Here is a 15,444-nt window from a genome sequence, read left to right as displayed (position 1 = left end):
AGCAGTTTCCATCAGAGCTCTCTCAGCCCCACCTACCTCACAGGGTGTCTGTTGTGGCGGGGGAAGGGAGAGGAGTTTGTAAGCCGCTCTGAGACACCTTTGGGTAGTGAAGGGCCATGGGGTATGAATCCAGTCTCCTCATCTTCTTCCTCTTCTCCTCCTCCTACTGTCAGAGGCAGGGGGGTTGCTGCTTCCCCATCAATGCGCATGTGTGCTGGGCCTCCCCCTTTGCTTCAGCAGCGCATTAAGGGAAGTGTAGGAATGGCAAACTGCATCAGGGGGGTGGGGTATAAGGGATTGGAGGGAGGGGCACGGAAGGGAAGGGTTGAAGTGCATGCAGTGAGGTGGAGGTGTGTGGTGGGAACTACACTGGGAAAGTCCGGGGAGGGAAGCAGAAATACAGCTGTTGGGGCAAGGGAGGGTGGTGAGTGTTGGTGTTTGAGGGGGGTGGAATGCAAGAGCAGGGGTGTAGCTGGAGGCTAAGATAAAACAGGTATGCCATCAAAATCACAAGGAAACATCAAAATAATGTAAGGGGCAGACTTGGCCTGATGTATAGCTTTGGTAGGCAATTCTACCTAGGCCAAAATGAGAATCTTTAGGAATTAGAAGAGGGGGGAAATTAGCAAATAAAGGAAATCTTCAGGAAACTTTAGAAATTAATCAGGGTTGTCTCCTGAGGACTGGCAGCTTCAGCTCCTTTGACGTAGCTATATTATCATATCAGCTCACTGGGAGGCAGAAGTCAGTTGGAAATAATCAGCAGACATCTAAGCTATTCACTTTCGGGGTTTTGATGACTATATGCCCAGCTCATTATCACCAGAAGACATTTCTCCTTCTGATAACATACAAGAGAGTAAGTCAGACTTTATCTTACGAAGAAGAGCAGTCCATGTAAATTCTGCCTTACGGAGATCTGAATCTGATTGTTGATTTTGACTAGTTTCATCAGTAATTTGTTGGTTCTCTATGTTTGAGAAAGTGTTTCTCATTGGTGACCTTCTTGTTTCTCGTCCTTCTCTCACCACTGAGCACCCTTCTGGCTGATCTCTCCACTTGATGTGGTAGGGAAAAGATTTTTATTTTGCCAATCCTTTCTGGGGGGTTTGTAAAATGACCTGTGAGATAATCTTGAGGATCTTAACGATTTGGCGAGAACTCTGCTAAAAGTAGCTGTTCCAAAGCCACAGCCAGCCAGTAGGTGTTCTGTCTCACTAGTGTTTCGTAATAGTGGGTAGACAGCCTCATCAAGGAAGACTCTAGTGACTGTAATTTCAAACAGTGAAAGGAATCTGCACATTTGTAACAACATCCATGGAATGGTTGGGGAAAAGTGAGAAGCAGATTCACCCCTGATCGCAAGGTCCCAAGGAGGAGGAGGAGCATTGGATTTATACCCGGCCCTTCACTTGGAGTCTCAGAGCGGCTTACAAACTCCTTTCCCTTCCCCTCCCCACAACAGACACCCTGTGAGGTGGGTGGGGCTGAGAGAGCTCTAGAGAGAAACTGCTCTTTTTCAAGAACAGCTCTTGTCAGAACTACGGCTTGCCCAAGGTCATCCAGCCAGGTGCAAGTGGAGGGGTGGGGAATCAAACCCGGTTCTCCCAGATTAGAGTCCACACACTTTACCACGACACCAAACTGGCTCTCAAGCTTTCCAACTTTAACAAGGTCAACAACGTGAGGCTTTCTTCTCAAAATCTGGCCAATGGGGAGCCTTTGATGAGGAACTTTATCAAAAGCTTTCTGGAAGTCAAGGTAAATAATATCTATTGGATCCCCCTTGTCCACATGTTTGTTCACCCCCTCAAAGAACACTAACAGGTTAGTGAGACAAGATCTTCCCTTACAGAAACCGTGCTGAGTCTGCCTCAATAGGTTTTGTTCATCTATGTGCCTACTAATTCTTTCCTTAATAATGGTTTCCACCAATTTACCCGGGATCGACGTCAGACTGACTGGCCTGTAATTTCCCGGATCTCCTCTGGAACCCTTTTTAAAGATGGGAGTGACATTAGCTACCTTCCAATCCTCAGGAATGGAGGCAGATTTTAAGGAAAGATTACATATCTTTGTCAGGAGATCCACAAGTTCACATTTGAGTTCTTTCAGAACTCTCGGATGTATGCCTATTTTGCCAATGACCTCATTTCAGGTCATTTCCTGAGACCCAGATTGCTACCTGGTTGTTTTGCAGTTGACATGCCATTCCACAAGTAAATTTTACCCAAGTTCCCCCTGGGAGCCAGCTTGGTGTCGTGGTTAACAGCAGCAAACTCTAATCTGGAGAGCCGGGTTTGATTCCCCACTCCTCCTCCTCCACAAGCAGCCAGCTGGGAGACCTTGTGTCAATCACAGCTCTTTCAGCCCTGCCTACCTCACAGGGTGTCTGTTGTGCGGAGAGGAAGGGAAGGAGATTGTGAGCCGCTCTGAGAATCCGAGGCAACGGCGGGGTAACTCTTTTTCTTCTTCTTCATCACCATCTGCGGGCTTAGTAGACTGTAGCTTCTGGGATAAAGGGATTCCATTCTAGTCAGATTTATTTAGTGTCTTATCCAGTAGACCTTTTGAAGGGGCAGAATTTAGAGTCTCCTGCATACAAATTCTGAAGCTATATCTAAGTTGTTCAAGTCGAGCAGAAATGCAATTCAGTTGCTGAAAGATTTCAGTAACTGTTTGTGAAGTCAGTAAACAATGATCTCCAACAAACTTCAGTAAGTAATCTTTTAAATAATCTAAATCCAGTTTGTATTCCTCAGCGTTGCCTAATTAGACTGGTTCCTTTTCTTCAATTAATTTTGGGGAGTTGTAAGTGTCCTCCTGGAAGGGATGACTTAATGAAGGCTGGAGATGAGTCTTGTTCGGTCTCTAAGGCTTCGTATCTACTTGGTGAATAGAAAGTAGATCAGCCAGTTACATTGTGCGTTTCCCCTCCTGTTCTTATTAGAACTCATAACTTACAGCTTGTTATCTAGAACAAGGCAAAAGAGAGCCAGATTGGTGTAGTGGTTAAGTGAGTGGGCTCTAATCTGGGAGAACCGGGTTTGATTTCCGACTCCTCCACCTACACCTGCTGGATGACCTTGGGCAAGCCATAGTTCTGTCAGAGCTGTTCTTGAAAAAGAGCCGTTTCTGTCAAGAGCTCTCTCAGCCCCGCCTACCTCATAGGATGCCTGTTGTGGGGAGGGGAAAGGAAAGGAGTTTGTAAGCCGCTCTGAGACTCCTTTGGGTAGTGAAGGGGCAGGATCTTCTACTTCTTCTTCACAGCTTTGAGGCTGTTTACAGGACCAGGAGTAGAAAGTCTGCAGGCAGACGCCAGCATAGCTGTTTCGACTAATTGTCCTCTTAGTTCTCCGGCTTAACAATGAGAGCAGGGCTTCAAATCAATTCATCGCCAAACATCGACAAAAGGTGCCTGAAGGCACTTTCAAGAGTTCTCTAGTGTCACTCAAGATAAAGGGCCGGATACTTGACTAAAACAAATAAAAACAGGGAGCTCTACAGGTGAGCTTCCAGCAGGCAGAAGCCATCTTCCCAGTCATCCCAGTCAGGACTGTTCATGATTTTTGTGGTGGACCGAGCAAGTGTTGAGGCCGGTGGCTCCAGTTCCTTGGACAGTTTACAGTATTTGTGTATGTTCTGGGGGGGACCTCTCTAAGTAGAGGAGAAACCCTGCTTCACACACAAAAATGCTTCCAGAGGGAAAAAGTTGCAGATCTAATGTAGTTTTTTTGGAAAGAGTCTTTTCAGAGGGGGAAGAGGACCCCTGGGGTTGCTTGTGCTGGAGGAGGGGCAGGGAACAGACAGGAAAAGTTTCTTTAAGGTGGGAGGTGTACCCAAGGTGGATTACAGACAGTGAGTCAGTACAGTTGACAAAATAAGGACTTTCACCCTGCTCCCCTCCTACCAGTGAAAGGATGCCACAAATCGCAGGTAGGTGGGGGAGCAGTGTGATGCTGTACCGAAGGATAAGTTTTCTGAAGTTGGCATTAGCAAAATTTACCCGTTTTGGGGTATGAATTACCAAATTAAGACTTTTGCTTCTAAAATTCTGTTTGGGACCACACACATCTGTGAACAGCTCTTTTCTGTAATAAATATCAATAAACCAAAACTACATTCTCAGCTTACAATGCAATAATTCAGAGCACGAGACTGTGATATAAAGGAAATACTGTTAAGAGTGCTAGTGTTTTAAGCATGTTTGCATTATGAGTAAAATTTAATATCGTTAATTGGGTTTGCCTGTGTCCTTCGTAAAGTTTATCTCTCTGGTACCAGGCATTACAATTTATGGCACATATGGCCTGGCCCAACAAAATGACATTTATGTCAGAACTGGCCCTCGTAACAAACTTGATTGACACCTCTGTCCCAATCTCAGGCTCCTTGGCTTAAAAGGTCTCAGTTCCTCTACAGAGTTCCCATTTCCTTGAAGCTTCTGCTCAGGTGAGCAGGCCAGCCCATGGCAATGGCCACCTCCCACAGAGGTAAGAGTTTGGTCTGCTTCCACGGAATCAAAGAATCAGCATCCTCCTCTCTCCCAGGAGTTCTATCATCTCTTTCTCTTCCCACTAACCAGGCCTTGAAGTCTCCAGGAAGTTCCTCCTGAACTCTTCCTAGCACCTTCAGTCCTCCAAATCTCTGTTCCCTGCTAGGTGTCACCTATCTAGCTGGTGGGGGGAAGGGACGCTTGACCATCCCACTGTCCCTCCCTCAACCTACTAACATTTCTAAAGTGGGTCTGCGGTGAGGCTGGAAAGCAATTGAATGGACTTCCCTCCTCCTGCCTGTTCTCTGCCAAATATATATATATATATTTAACTAAAGATGAAGGTTTTGCTCAGTTCAAACCTCCAAAGAAAAATGAGTTTCTCTGCAGGGAATGTCTCGGATCCCTTTGACTCTCCGAAGCTCATATCCCAAAAATCATGCTGATTTCTAAGGTGTTACTGGACTTGAAGCAAGCAGCTTAATAAGAAGAAAACGAAAGTCCAGTGACCCCTTCAATATGATTTTTGTAAGTCGCAGCTCACTTCCTTGGGTACTGCAGTTCTGAGCTTTAGCTCACCATTATTTACTTTGTGGGCTGAACAGTCCCCTCCATAGCCTCTGCCTTCCCCCATCAGCATTCTGGCCTGGATTTGGTCCTCCCTCACAGTGTAGCCTAGTGGTTAGTGTCAGAACAGGCTTTGGGAGACCTAGGCTCAACTCCCCCCCCCCCAATTTCCCTGGACTACTCACACCTACTCTGCCTGACCTACCTTACAAGACTGTTTTTTTCCTTCTTTTTGGTATTTTTCATATAAGCTTGTGTGAGTGTGTGCGCACCTGGAAGTCATGGCGACCTCTGATGACTGACTCCTACTGGAGGCCTGGAGGATATTCAGGAGGATGGGGGCTGAATGAGGCCTGCCCCCACCTCCCAACTGCTGGTATTCCACGGAGGTCTCCCATCCAAGTACTTGCCAGAGTCAACCCTGCTTAGCTTCTGCGATCAGGCTTGGCTGGGCTATCCAGGCCAGGGCACCTTACAGGACTGTTGTTGCGTAGATAAAATGTGAGGTAGGAGTAACCTTGTCCTGGGTAGCCACATGACCCCTGCCTGGCCCTGAACAGAGAGGCTGATTTTGCCCATTAGCTTGAGAAGGATCACGATCAGCTTTAGCCCACGGGGGGGGGGGCATGGGTCCTGGGGAGGCGCCCTGCTCTCCCCACCCCCAGAAAGGTGCCCACAAGAGCCTCCTGCAGACTTCCTCTCCAGGTCCAGCTGAGAGAATGAGGGGGCCCCTCCTGCGCTGGATGGCCCCCTTCTGGTGCTGCTTGCCCTGCCTGCCTGTGAGAACCCAGGTCGTTCGCACGCCGTGCACCAGCTGAGACTCCCTCACCTAGGGCTCCCTCACCTGGGATGCTTACAAGCCTGCCTGCAGGGGGGGAGCAGTAGCCCCAAGCCCTCCACTCCGCTTTGAGAGCCAGTTTGGTGTAATGGTTAAGTGTGCAGATTCTGATCTGGGAAAACCAGGTTTGATTCCCCCGCGCCTCCACTTGCAGCTGCTGGTGTGACCTTGGGTCACTCACAAGTTTTTTCAGAGCTGTTCTCTCAGGAGCAGTCCTTGAAAGACCTCTCACAGCCCCACCTACCTCGCAGGGGGTGTCTGTTTTGGGGAGGGGGAAGGGAAAGGAGATTGTAAGCCGCTCTGAGACTCCTCTGGGTAGTGAAGGGTGAGGTATAAATCCAATCTCCTCCTCGTCTTCTTCTTCGCCTTGCAGGAGCTCAGGCAGGGAGACTGGGGGACTAATTGCTGCAGTCGGTCAAGGGCATCAATCAATGAGTCATTCAGGTAACACCACCAGGGAAGCCCCTTCTGCCTCTCCCATATGGGTCAGACACCCAGAGGCAGGCTTGCATGTGTCAAAAGGCCATGGGAGGGGAATTGTGGGTGGTGTGGGTGGAGCCAGGGAAGGGCCCCCCCCACAGCTGCCCCCCCCCTCTTGGCAGGGCCTTGATGAAGAAGAGCCTGAACCGGGTGCCAAAACAGATGCGAGGTACCTGGGACAAGTGAACTGAGCCAAGGGAGGGCCGAGTGAGGCAGGAGCCCGGCTGCTCTGGCCCCACAGCTGCCTGGCCTGGCCTGTGTGTTCTCCACCCCCACCCCCACTTCAATAAAGCCCTTGGAACAACAGCTTCTCTTGGACTGACTTCCCAGGAACCAGGGCATAGGCGTAATCTTCGTGGGGGCGGTGGGGCGGCAGCCCCCGCCGAAATTTTCAGGAAGGTGCTCAGCCTCCCCCGGGAGCCACCCTTGCTCCTAGCAAAGCAATGCCTCTGGCCCAGCCCCAGCCCCCCCCCCCCGGAAATTGGAAAGTCTACACCCTTGGGCTGGGGTGGGAGGGAGGGAGAAAGCAGCCGCTTCCAAAGCCCCACCTGGGAAATGTTCCCTCCCTGCCCACAAGGAGTGCCTGGGGGCCCTTGGCGGGAAAGGCAGCCCCAGCTCCCTCCTGCCTGGCTCCAGGAGCCAGCTGAGGACCCCCCCACACACCTGGCCAGAAGCACACAGAGTGGGAAGGGGCCCTACAGGCCATATAGTCCAACCTCCTGCTCGATTCAGGACCGGCCTAGAGCATCCCTGATGTATTTTTGCTACAGAAAGTTCATGGCAGCTGACGGGGGGGACTACAGAACTAACGTTCTATATGTCTCCCCCTCCTGGGCCACCAGAGTACAGCAATGCACCCTGGGAGTTCTACAGGGCACCGGGCTTGACCGAGTGCCCACCAGCCCAGCTCCAGAAAGAAAAGGAGTCTGCCCCCAGGGGCCCCCACCCCCATCACTCAGAAGCAGACACGCGGCACACCAGGGCCATCCCACGCACGGCTTTTATTGGGCACCAGCTGGAGGGAGACAGAGAGAGGCGGGCGAGGTGCTCAGCCCGAAGGTCCGGCGGCAAGCGCGTGCGGGCCGCCCTCTAGGACTGCTGCTGCTGCTGCGTGCTCTCCTGGTCCAGGTTCCTCTGCAGGGTCTCCAGCAGGGACACCAGGCGCTCCTCCACGTTCTTCAGCAAGGGCCCCATCTTGTGGCGCAAGGTCTCCACTATCGGGGCCGCTGCCTCGTGCAGGCTGGCGATCTGCTCCTGGACGATGGTGCGGATCTCCTGCACGCGGGGCACGGCGCGCTCCTGGAGCTGCTGCGCCTTCTGCCTCATCGCCTGCCGCGCCTCCTCCATGAAGGGGGCCGCTTTCTGGCGGAAGTCGGCCACCAGCACCCGCACCTTGTCCCGGAGCTGGGCTGAGATGGGCTCCATCTTGCTCCGCAGGCTGTCCATGTCCTGCCGCGCGCTCTCCCGCCACTCCTCCACCAGCGGCGTCACCTTCGCGTAGTAGGCCTGCCCCACCTCCTGCAGGTTTGCATTCAGGTCGTCGAACAAGGGCATGACCTTGGCTTTGATGGGGGCCAGGTCCGCCGTCAGCTCCTCGTAGTCTGAATGAATGCGCTCCCGCATGGCCTGGTAGCTGGGGGCCAGCTGCTCACGGAGCTGCTCAGCCACTGCCGCCACCATCTCCACCTTGGTCCCCAGGTCCAGGCTGGAGGGAGGGAGGGGGGAGAGAAGGCAGAGGTGATTGATGTGCAGGTGGCTCCAGTGCTGCAGCTGGGGCCCTCCAACCCCTTCAGACGCCGCCGGGTGCCGCTGCGGTATGACTGCCGGGGGGAACAGTTAGCCTTCCCGGGGGGGGGGGGGGGAGGAGAGAAGACAGTCTACACTCAACACAGTATAGGTGAGTTGAAGAAAACAAACCAAGTTATTACTCCAGTGGGTGTCTACTGAATTATTTAATTTCTGATCCCCCAGCTGGCCATCTCTAGCAAATACATAAGAGCATAAGAACACAAGAGAAGCCAATGTTGGATCAGACCAGTGGCCCATCCAGTCCAACACTCTGTGTCACACAGTGGCCAAAAATACCAGGGGCCATCAGGAGGTACACCAGCAGGGCCAGAATTCGAGAAGCCCTCCCACTGTTGCCCCCCAAGCACCAAGAAGACAGAGCATCGCTGCCCCAGACAGTGTGTTCCTATCTATACCTCGTGGCTAATGGCAAGTGATGGACCTCTGCTCCATAGGTTTATCTAATTCCCACTTGAAGCCGTACATGCTTGTAGCTGCCGCCACCTCCTTTGGCCATGAATTCCACGTGTTCATTACTCTTTGGGTGAAGAAGGACTTCCTTTTATCCGTTCTAAGCCGGCCGCTCAGCAATTTCATGGAGTGCCCGTGAGGTCTTGTATGGTGAGAAAGGGAGAAGAGTCCTTCTTTCTCAGCATCAAGGGAAGACCTCGGCCTCGAGGCCGTTTCTTGGCCATCCAGGGCAACTGGCCGGCCACTGCATGAGACAGGATGTGCTGGACTAAACAGACCAGCAGGGCACCTCTGGCCTTACTCTGTCCACTGATCTCTTCCCCACCCCGGGTCTTATCAGGACTTCTTATCAGGACCAACTCAAAGGACACAAAAGTGCCTGCAACCTTTTGATTGCCCCACATTTTCCCTATCAGGCTCAACATTCAGTATGAAAGGGGGGGAGAGTAGAGAAAAAAGGGGAGGCTGATGAAAACGCCTGTGGTATCTAAAACAAAGGACGAGACATGCCGCGGAGCCAGCCACACGGGCACAAAGCTGGTCTCACAGGGCAGCGGGCGCAGCTGAGAGAGGAGCCAGACAGCCACAGGGAGGCAAGCCGTCCCCTGGGGAGGCAGTACCCCCCCGCGCCCCTCCCCGCAACCCTCCTCGGGGCACAGCCCCCCCTCCAGCAGCAGCAGCAGCAGAGTGCCAGAGGCTGCCAGGCACACACACACACACACTATGCGACACAGCCCCCTGTCCAAAGTCCCCACCGACCGACCGACTGACTCACTCAAAGCGCTGGCCAAAGTTGGAGGCATCCAGCTGTGCAATCACTTCCTTGGCACTGGCCTTGGCGGATTCCAGGTAGGCGTGGAACTGTTCTTTGAGGTGCTGCACGGGGGACTGGGGGGGCTCATCCTGCTGCCAGAAGTGGCGGGCCTGGGTTCCTGCAGAGGCGGGGGGCATCGTCAGAGCAAGGCGGAGCGGGCCCCTCGCTCCTGGGGCTCAGCGTGTGGGGAGGGGCCCAAGACAGCCCCCGTCTCTGCCGATGCTACTCCCTTGGCCGAGCTACCCCACCCCCCCTGCAGCGTCCGGAGCTGCCCCCTCCCCCTCCAAGGCACAAGGGCCCACCCTGGCCTGAGGCTGCACTGCAGGACGCCTCCCGCGGCAGCCACCCCGACCCACCTGCGAGGAACAAGAGGACGAGGGTGGTCACGCTGATGCCTCTCATCTTGAGAGATGTTCCAACCTGGGGGCAGAAGGAAAGTCTCACCTGAGGACAGGGAAGGGAATGCAAGCTTCAAAACTGGGCTGCTCCTCTGTGAATCAGCCAGGCCCTTGGAAGCCCCCCAGCCCAGCACAGCCCTGCCTCCCCCATCCCAAACCAGGACTCGGGGGGGGGGATTCTCTTATGCTCCGGTGATGGCATGGAAGTGGTCCCTGGTCTTCACCGCCTCTCCCCCCCCACAGATATCCAGGAGATGGCAGGCCCATCGGGGGGGGGGCAGCGCTGGCCCTGAGCACACCCCATGCCTCCTCAGAGGGCGGCAGGGGGACCGGCACGGGGCCCAGCCAGCCACTTACCGATCCGTCCGTTGCTGCTGCTGCCCAGAGTGCCGCCAGGTCGCTGCTCCCGGCTATTTATACAGGAGGAGTTTGTTTATTGCTAGAGATAAGTCAGAGCTGTAAAGGGGGAATTCACGCCCAAGCCACGACTATGTGGCACAGAGAGTTCAAGGATCGAACACATCGCTCAGGGGGCTGGCGGGCGGGCAGGAGAAAGTGGAAGAAACAAGGCAGCCCTCAGGGACCGAGTGCCAACTCCTGAGCCCGACCAGCCGGGCCTCCCAAACCCTCCGCTTGGCTGGCTGGAGGAGGGGGGCTGGTGGGCCCCCCCCAGGGGTTCTCCAGAGGCCCTCTCTCTGGGCACGATGCCTCATCGCCAGCGGCTGATCTCTCCAGACTGTCCTTCAGAGCAACAAGCATGAAGCTCTGGCACGGCCTTTGCCCAACAGACCTTCTGCCCACATGGCTTCCAAGTGGGGCCCGCAGCAGGCCTCAATGCACCCAGGCCTTGTTCCCACACACGGCAGGCCAGAAGACGGGCCTGTGTCTGAGCTCAGGCCGGGACAAAAATGGATCCCCTTGTGGAAAACCAGTATGTCAAGGTGGCTAACCTCGTCTCCCTCTTCCCGGCAAGCTAACTTTCGATGTGAGCACCCCACCATAAGAGCGCCTACCTCTGCTCACAGCGCTACAAGCCCAGATACAGTTACGTTTCTGCCCCTCAATCACCCCCTCCACTCCTTTCCAGGGGGACCCGCGAAAGAGCTTTTGGTTCCGTCGGCGGAATTCCTGGGTCACTATGGAGGCCAGGGCTACCAGTATCATGGACTGGGGCAGGTGGACCTGTTCTCTGGAGGCCAGGGCTACCAATGTAGTAGAAAGGGCCAGACTGGTGTACTGGTTAAGTGATCTGGGAGAACCGGGTTTGATTCCCCACTCCTCCACTTGCACCTGCTGGATGACCTTGGGCAAGACCTAGTTCTGACAAGAGCTGTCCTTGGAAAAGAGCAGTTTCTGTCAGAGCTCTCTCAGGCCCACCTACCTCACAGGGTGTGTCTGTTGTGGGGAGGGGAAGGAGTTTGTAAGCCGCTCTGAGACTCCGAGTGAAGGGCGGGGTATAAATCCAATCTCCTCCTCCTCTTCTTCTTCTCCAGAGGCTAGGTCTACCAATACAGTGGAAAAGGATGGGTAGACCTGTTGTCTAGAGGCCTGGTCTACCCCTACAGAGGACATTTTGTGTAATGAAGTTTGTCTTGATTCTGTTTTCTCTTATAATGTTTAAATTATTCTTGAAGTATAGCTTAAAAGAATTCATCCTGAGATTCTTACAAGGCTGTGGAAACAATCTTCTAAAAATAATTCATGCCATGGTCAAAGGTAGACTTGCCCACAACTCCAATGCTCCTGGCCTTTCCCACTCAGGAGGCAGAGTGGCTGCTCACAACAGGGTGGCGCTCAGGAGGAGCCCTGGCTGCAGCTGGCGGTCCCTCCCGCCACAGGGAGGAACAGGAGCCTCCTCAGACCTCCTCCTCAAGGCGCTCTCACTCCCAACAGCCCACGTGGCCACACACACACGCTCCCCATCGCAGCGGACGGGGTCAGAGCCACACGCTCAACACACAGGCAGCCCCCGAGCCAAGATTCTCAGATGTGCCGGACCTCGGACTGGGTATCCTGGGTGGTCCCAGGCACGCTGGACAGCCGGACGCCTCGGCATCACCTTTCTTGGTCTGCCGAAGATTCCTCACAAAGCGGGGCTACCGTTTGTTCTAGAACGAATGCGGCCAACCCACTCAATGGGAGAACCGCCTTACCATTGTCGGGTTGCTTGTAGCACTGTTGTCATGCGTGATTCGGGGGTTCTTCTCTGGCCACACCACTGCTGTCCCTCCTACTTCGACGGAGAAGAGTCCACGGGCAAGGCAAAGCATGCGGGGCGCTCACGCCTGTTACCCCCACCCCCCCGGAGGCCCATGCCACTTTCTCCGGGTGCAGGCAAATGTCATCAGCTTGGCAGAGTGCTGGGCAGACAGAACCAGCAAAAGCATCTGTCGATCAATCATTAGGAAGAGAGGGCGGCCGTAGGCGCACTGGTCTCCCCTTGCCAAAGCAAGATCTGAACGGAAAGGCTGCGTCAGCTTTGTGCAGAAGTCCGTGCCAAGGGAGCCCAGATTCTGCACCCAGAGCTGCTCAGGCAGACCACTTGTCCCCCTCCCTGATCTCTCGGCCCTGGGACTCGCGTGCCCTCTCCCCGCTCCACTTCAACGAGCACGGTCTTGGACGGTTGGGAATTCGCACCTTTGTTTTCCAACGGCAGCACAGATTACCAGGGAGAGAAGCTACCGTGGACGGCCACCACGATTAAAATGCCAAATGAAACCTACTTTATGCTAGACCGACCCAGAAGAAAATGTTCAGGGTTTGGCGTTGGCACATCTTCCAAGGCAAAGGGAGTCAGCCCCGACACTCAACGTGGACCCTGGTCACTGAAGAGCCCCCCCATGAATGCCCTCCGTACACTACGCTGCCACCCTCCGCATGCTGCTGGAGAGGCCCGCGGGGCACCACTCCTGACGGGGTGCAGCAGAGTGGGCAGGAGCCCTAGGAGGCCGGGGGGTGGCCCAGTGCAGTCCTTGGGACTGGCTGCCTAAGCGCCTGCCCCCCCCCACATCTGCCGGCTGCGCTTGCTCGTGGTGCTGAACGCTGCCGCCTCCTTGGCAAAGAGCGCTGCCGCCTCCTTGGTGATGGGAGTCAGGGCGAGCGGCAGACAATGGTGGCAGCGACACGACGGCAGACCACTGATGCCCCAAACGGCTGGCCAAAAGCTGGCTCTCCACCACCACCACCACCACCCTCCCCCCAAGGGCCAAGCCCCCACCCCCGGGAAACCCCTCTTGCCACCTGCGCAGGCGCAGCAGCCCCTCCTCTCCGACCCCCGCGAGCCAGATAGAGGCCAGACCAGGCAGAGGGGCAAGCATAACCAGGGCTTTATTGGTCATGGCCCCACGTCCAACTAAGTCACTAGCTGCAAATGACCCACAAAAAAAATATTGAAGAATTTACTAAAGATCTGGGGGGGGGGGGGGGGGTGGGGGGGGGTTTTTTTTCTTCTGGGAGTTTCTGAGTCCAACATAAATGAGAAAAAAAATACTCTGGACATTCCCCGAAACAGAAATAATAGCAAAGTATATCGTACATTCAACATATACTGCAAGTATTGATTACTACAATACAAAGCAATGGTTAAAAAACAATGACGAAAAGAAAAGGGGGTGTGATACTGCAAGAGGGCGCAGCAGCAGGCGAGTGAGTCCCTGCGCAGCTGGTGTGGGTGGCGCTGGTGGGCGGCGGCGGGTGCCTCTCGGGAACGCACATGAGGGCATGTCAGCCCAAGGAGAAGTCCCAAGCGAGGCCGGAGAGGGCCGTGGCACCACCAGGCCCCTTCCCACGAGGGGTGGTGGCCCTCCAAACCCCGCCACCCTCTTCTGGCAAAGGAGGTCCAGGATGAACACAGGGGCTGGGGGGGAGCTGCTTGGCCCCTGCCGGCTGACCCCAGCACCCAGAGGCAGGACGTCACGGTGGAGGAGGCAAAGACCACGAGGAAGCGATGGTGACGGCAAAAGAACCTCCGCCGGGCTGGTCTTGCACTTCTTCTGTGCAGATCTGGGAGGGCTGCGCGGAGGTTTGTTTTCTTTTTAAAAAAGTATTCCAAAAAGTGTCAGAAATAGGAATTCTCTGTTGTCGCTTTTCCAAAAGTCCCAAAGGCAAAAAAAGATGACATGAGACTCCCCAAAGGCCCGGATGCGGGAGGGTCCCCGGGACCTGCATCAGTCACAGAAAAGGAGGTCCTGCGAGGATGGCGGGGGGAGGACAGGGAGGATACCCTCCACTTCCCATCACGGGCACAGGCGGCAGGTGGGGGGGGGAGTCCCCGATCCTGGGGGTGGCAGGTGCAGCACTCAGGGCCAAGGGGGAAGAGTTCTCTCGCGCACAAGTCCCTTTTGCCTTTTATTCATTAATTTATAATAATATTAATATTAATAAAACATTTACCAAACAAATTCCTACATGATCAGGTGTGTGTGTGTGAGTAAAAATGAGGAACAGATTCTCAGCATTCCACAGAAAGGGGCAGAGGCAAGAAAACTGAAGCAGGTAGATCGGAAAAGAAAAGCTGTTACCAAAAAAAAGGGGGGGGGAGGAAGGACAGACACTCTGTAACTCAATAGGCCAAAATCTAAAGTTGAAAAGCTAACAAAGAAAAGACACACAAAAGCGATATTGCACCACTGCCGGGGAGGGGGTGGATCTGGCGGGAGGGCTCTGCTCCGGGGTCCTCTGCAGGCCCTGCTGGAGGCTGCGCTGCCCCTGGCCCGCCCGTCGCTGTGCGTGGGGGGGGGGCAGATCCTGATGGGGTGCCACCCAAAGCATCTGTTTATTGCTGGCTAGCGGGGCAGGGGGCTCCTCTTCCCTCCTGCCACGGGGCTGCCGAGGTGCACCTGCTGCCTGCTTGGGGGGGGGGGTCCTCCGCCCTCAATACACATGACCCCCGTGCCTATGGATGAGGAGCGCGCTGGTGACTCCAGAATGGCTGGCATCACAGACATATATGGCAAAAAGGGACATCCAAAGGACCAAGCACACTGTTGAACCGAGGAGGAGGAGGAGGAGGAGGAGGAGCCGTCAATGTTCCATCCAGGAGAAACGCTACGGCCTTTTGGCGCAATGCTGCAAGATACTGTTGGTTTGAAATGGACCTTTTCATTTCAACGCTGTACACACCCCTGCCAAGAAGAAAGAGGACAGAGTGGGTTCCCGGAATGCCACGCCCACGGCTGCATCCGCCCCACCCCCCACCCCCCGCGGCTTCTTCCTGCAGGGCGGCCGTGTGGGGCTCGGACCAGGCCAGTCGGGGCCCATCTGCTCCAGCCCGCTGTGCCACTCGGTGGCCCTGCAGGGCCAAGCAGGCCGGCCAGAAAGGCCGAGGCCTCCCAAGTGGTCTGGTGACCTCTGCGCAAAGAGTTTCCCCATTCAGTCCCCATGGATGGATTGTTCCTTGTGGGATCTGTCTAGCCCCTTTCCAAAGCCACCCAACATCCTCTGGCAGTGAATCCCACAATGTAACTATTCATGGAGAGATGCGGTATTTCCCTCGTGCCCATCCTGAACCTGTTGCCAATCAACTAGAAAGGGTGCCCCCCCCCCCAATCCCAGCATCATGGGAAAAGGAGGGGGGGCAATCTCTATTCAGTTT

The 15,444-nt window shown here is 54.7% G+C and overlaps 2 protein-coding genes across 2 annotated transcripts in view; both read right to left on the bottom strand.

The window, feature by feature from the left end:
• Positions 1 to 7,366: 7,366 nt before the first annotated feature.
• On the bottom strand, positions 7,367 to 10,440 carry APOA1 (apolipoprotein A-I). The gene is made up of 4 exons (XM_015428051.1): positions 10,209 to 10,440; positions 9,810 to 9,873; positions 9,415 to 9,571; positions 7,367 to 8,085 (listed from the first exon to the last, which is right to left on the bottom strand). The coding sequence occupies exons 2-4, from the start codon at positions 9,853 to 9,855 to the stop codon at positions 7,470 to 7,472; spliced, it is 819 nt and encodes a 272-aa protein (XP_015283537.1). The 5' UTR covers positions 9,856 to 9,873; positions 10,209 to 10,440; the 3' UTR covers positions 7,367 to 7,469.
• Positions 10,441 to 13,303: 2,863 nt separating this feature from the next.
• The window catches only part of SIK3 (SIK family kinase 3), a 43,995-nt gene continuing 41,854 nt past the window's right edge, over positions 13,304 to 15,444 (bottom strand). Inside the window, exon 24 of the mRNA XM_015428056.1 lies at positions 13,304 to 14,974. The gene's annotated coding sequence lies outside the window, so the exon portion shown is untranslated. The remainder of the gene's footprint in view (positions 14,975 to 15,444) is intronic.

Source organism: Gekko japonicus, unplaced genomic scaffold, assembly GCF_001447785.1.
Source record: "Gekko japonicus isolate JY-2015 unplaced genomic scaffold, Gekko_japonicus_V1.1 scaffold1031, whole genome shotgun sequence".
Taxonomy (NCBI): Eukaryota; Metazoa; Chordata; class Lepidosauria; order Squamata; family Gekkonidae; genus Gekko; species Gekko japonicus.
Note: the sequence above shows the minus strand (reverse complement) of the source record. Positions and strands in the feature narration are given on the sequence as shown.

Excerpts from the sequence above, each read along its gene's own strand:
- APOA1 (XM_015428051.1), bottom strand. The coding sequence starts at position 9,855 with ATGAGAGGCATCAGCGTGACCACCCTCGTCCTCTTGTTCCTCGCAG. Across the intron at positions 9,572-9,809 it reads CGTCCTCTTGTTCCTCGCAG|GAACCCAGGCCCGCCACTTC; the intron begins GTGGGTCGGGGT and ends CCGCCTCTGCAG. Across the intron at positions 8,086-9,414 it reads AACTTTGGCCAGCGCTTTGA|CCTGGACCTGGGGACCAAGG; the intron begins GTGAGTCAGTCG and ends CCCTCCCTCCAG.